Genomic DNA, 1,397 nt, shown 5'->3' with positions numbered 1-1,397 from the left:
GGGGCGGGGCCTGCGTGAGGGGCTTCCGCCGGCCCAGGCCAGCCCCGCCCACCCACTCAACTCCGACAGAGACCTGTTTGATTTGGGGCGGCCGTGTCCCCAGCACCTACACGAGCTCTGACTCCAGTGGCCTGGCTGTATGTACCCTCGGCCTTGGGCCTATGCTTCAGGCTGTGATGACATTGACCCCTTTCACAAGTAATGACACACAGACCCTGCTGGTGCCTAGCTCACAGTGAGCGCACAGGGGTGCCCTTGACCCTGACTTAGCAGTGGCTCCAGGCTTACACCAGGGCTTCCCTGGTGGCTCAGACAGAAAAGAATCCGCCTGCAATGCAGGAGACTGGGGGTTCAATCCCTGGGTGAGGAAGATCCCTCAGTGAAGGGCATGGCAACCCACTCCAGTATTCTTGTCTGGAAAATCCCATGGACAAAGGAGCCTGGTGGGCTACAGTCCCACAGTCCCCATGGGGGTCCCAGAGTTGGCCACGACTGAGTGACTAACACTTTCACTTCATTTTAACCAGTGGCTCCAGATTTACTAAAGGGCTGTCCCCGCCGACCAGGGCTGGCCAGAACCCCACAAGGCTGTGAGCTTTTAAAAGTGCCTTGAGTATGAAATATACACCAGAGGGACTTCCCTGGTGGTCCAGTGGTTAAGAACCAACCTTGCAATGCAGGGGACGTGGTTTCGATCCCTGGTTGGGGAACTAAGATTCCCACATGTCTCAGAGCAACTAAGCCTGCGTGCTATGGCTACAAAGTCTGTGCGCCGGCAACGAACGATCTCTCACGATGTAACTAAGACCCGAGGTAGTCAAATAAATAAATAAAACACATCCTGGAGTCCGCAGACTTTGGGAAAAGAAGAATTTCAGTGTCCCATTGATGTTTTAATATTAAAATGATTGCATTTTGAATATACTGGGCTCAAGAAAATGTATCATTGTATTAATAACTCATCTCACCATGTATTTCTTTGTACTTTTTTTTTTTTTGCAGTGAGGGTGATTAGGAAATTTAAAATTAGGCATGTGGCTCTGCTGGCCAGTGCTGGCCCTACTGTGCGTGCCAGGGTCCATGAGGGGTGAGCGGACCAGCCACAGTCAGAGGGGGAACGAGTCGACAATCACACGAACACAGTGCTGAGCATAACACAGGAAGACACGTCTGTGCCCCGAGAGCAGGTGGGGCGGGTCTCCCCCCCACAGGACAGGCCCACCCCCCACAGCATGTGGTGCTCAGGAAGGGATGGCCACACAGTGGGGTGCGCGCCCATCCCCTGGCTGCCGGGGGTCCTCACCTGTGTGTGACCGGTTGTGGATCTTCAGGTTCTCCAGGCGGGAGAAGCTCTTGCTGCAGGTGGGGCAGCGGTGTGGCTTCTCGTTGGTGTGAGT

At 54.5% G+C, this 1,397-nt stretch overlaps 1 protein-coding gene across 1 annotated transcript in view; it reads right to left on the bottom strand.

Moving 5' to 3' along the window:
* The window catches only part of GLIS2 (GLIS family zinc finger 2), a 6,633-nt gene that overhangs the window by 769 nt on the left and 4,467 nt on the right, over nucleotides 1–1,397 (bottom strand). The window contains exon 5 of the mRNA XM_010840491.1: nucleotides 1,262–1,397. This exon is cut by the window's right edge and continues 24 nt beyond it. Within this exon, the coding sequence (XP_010838793.1) occupies nucleotides 1,262–1,397 (136 nt within the window). The remainder of the gene's footprint in view (nucleotides 1–1,261) is intronic.

The sequence above is a fragment of the Bison bison genome, unplaced genomic scaffold, assembly GCF_000754665.1.
Source record: "Bison bison bison isolate TAMUID 2011002044 unplaced genomic scaffold, Bison_UMD1.0 scf7180017864144, whole genome shotgun sequence".
Classification (NCBI taxonomy): domain Eukaryota; kingdom Metazoa; phylum Chordata; class Mammalia; order Artiodactyla; family Bovidae; genus Bison; species Bison bison.
The sequence above is the reverse complement of the archived record's forward strand: the minus strand, read 5'-3'. Positions and strand labels throughout refer to the sequence as shown.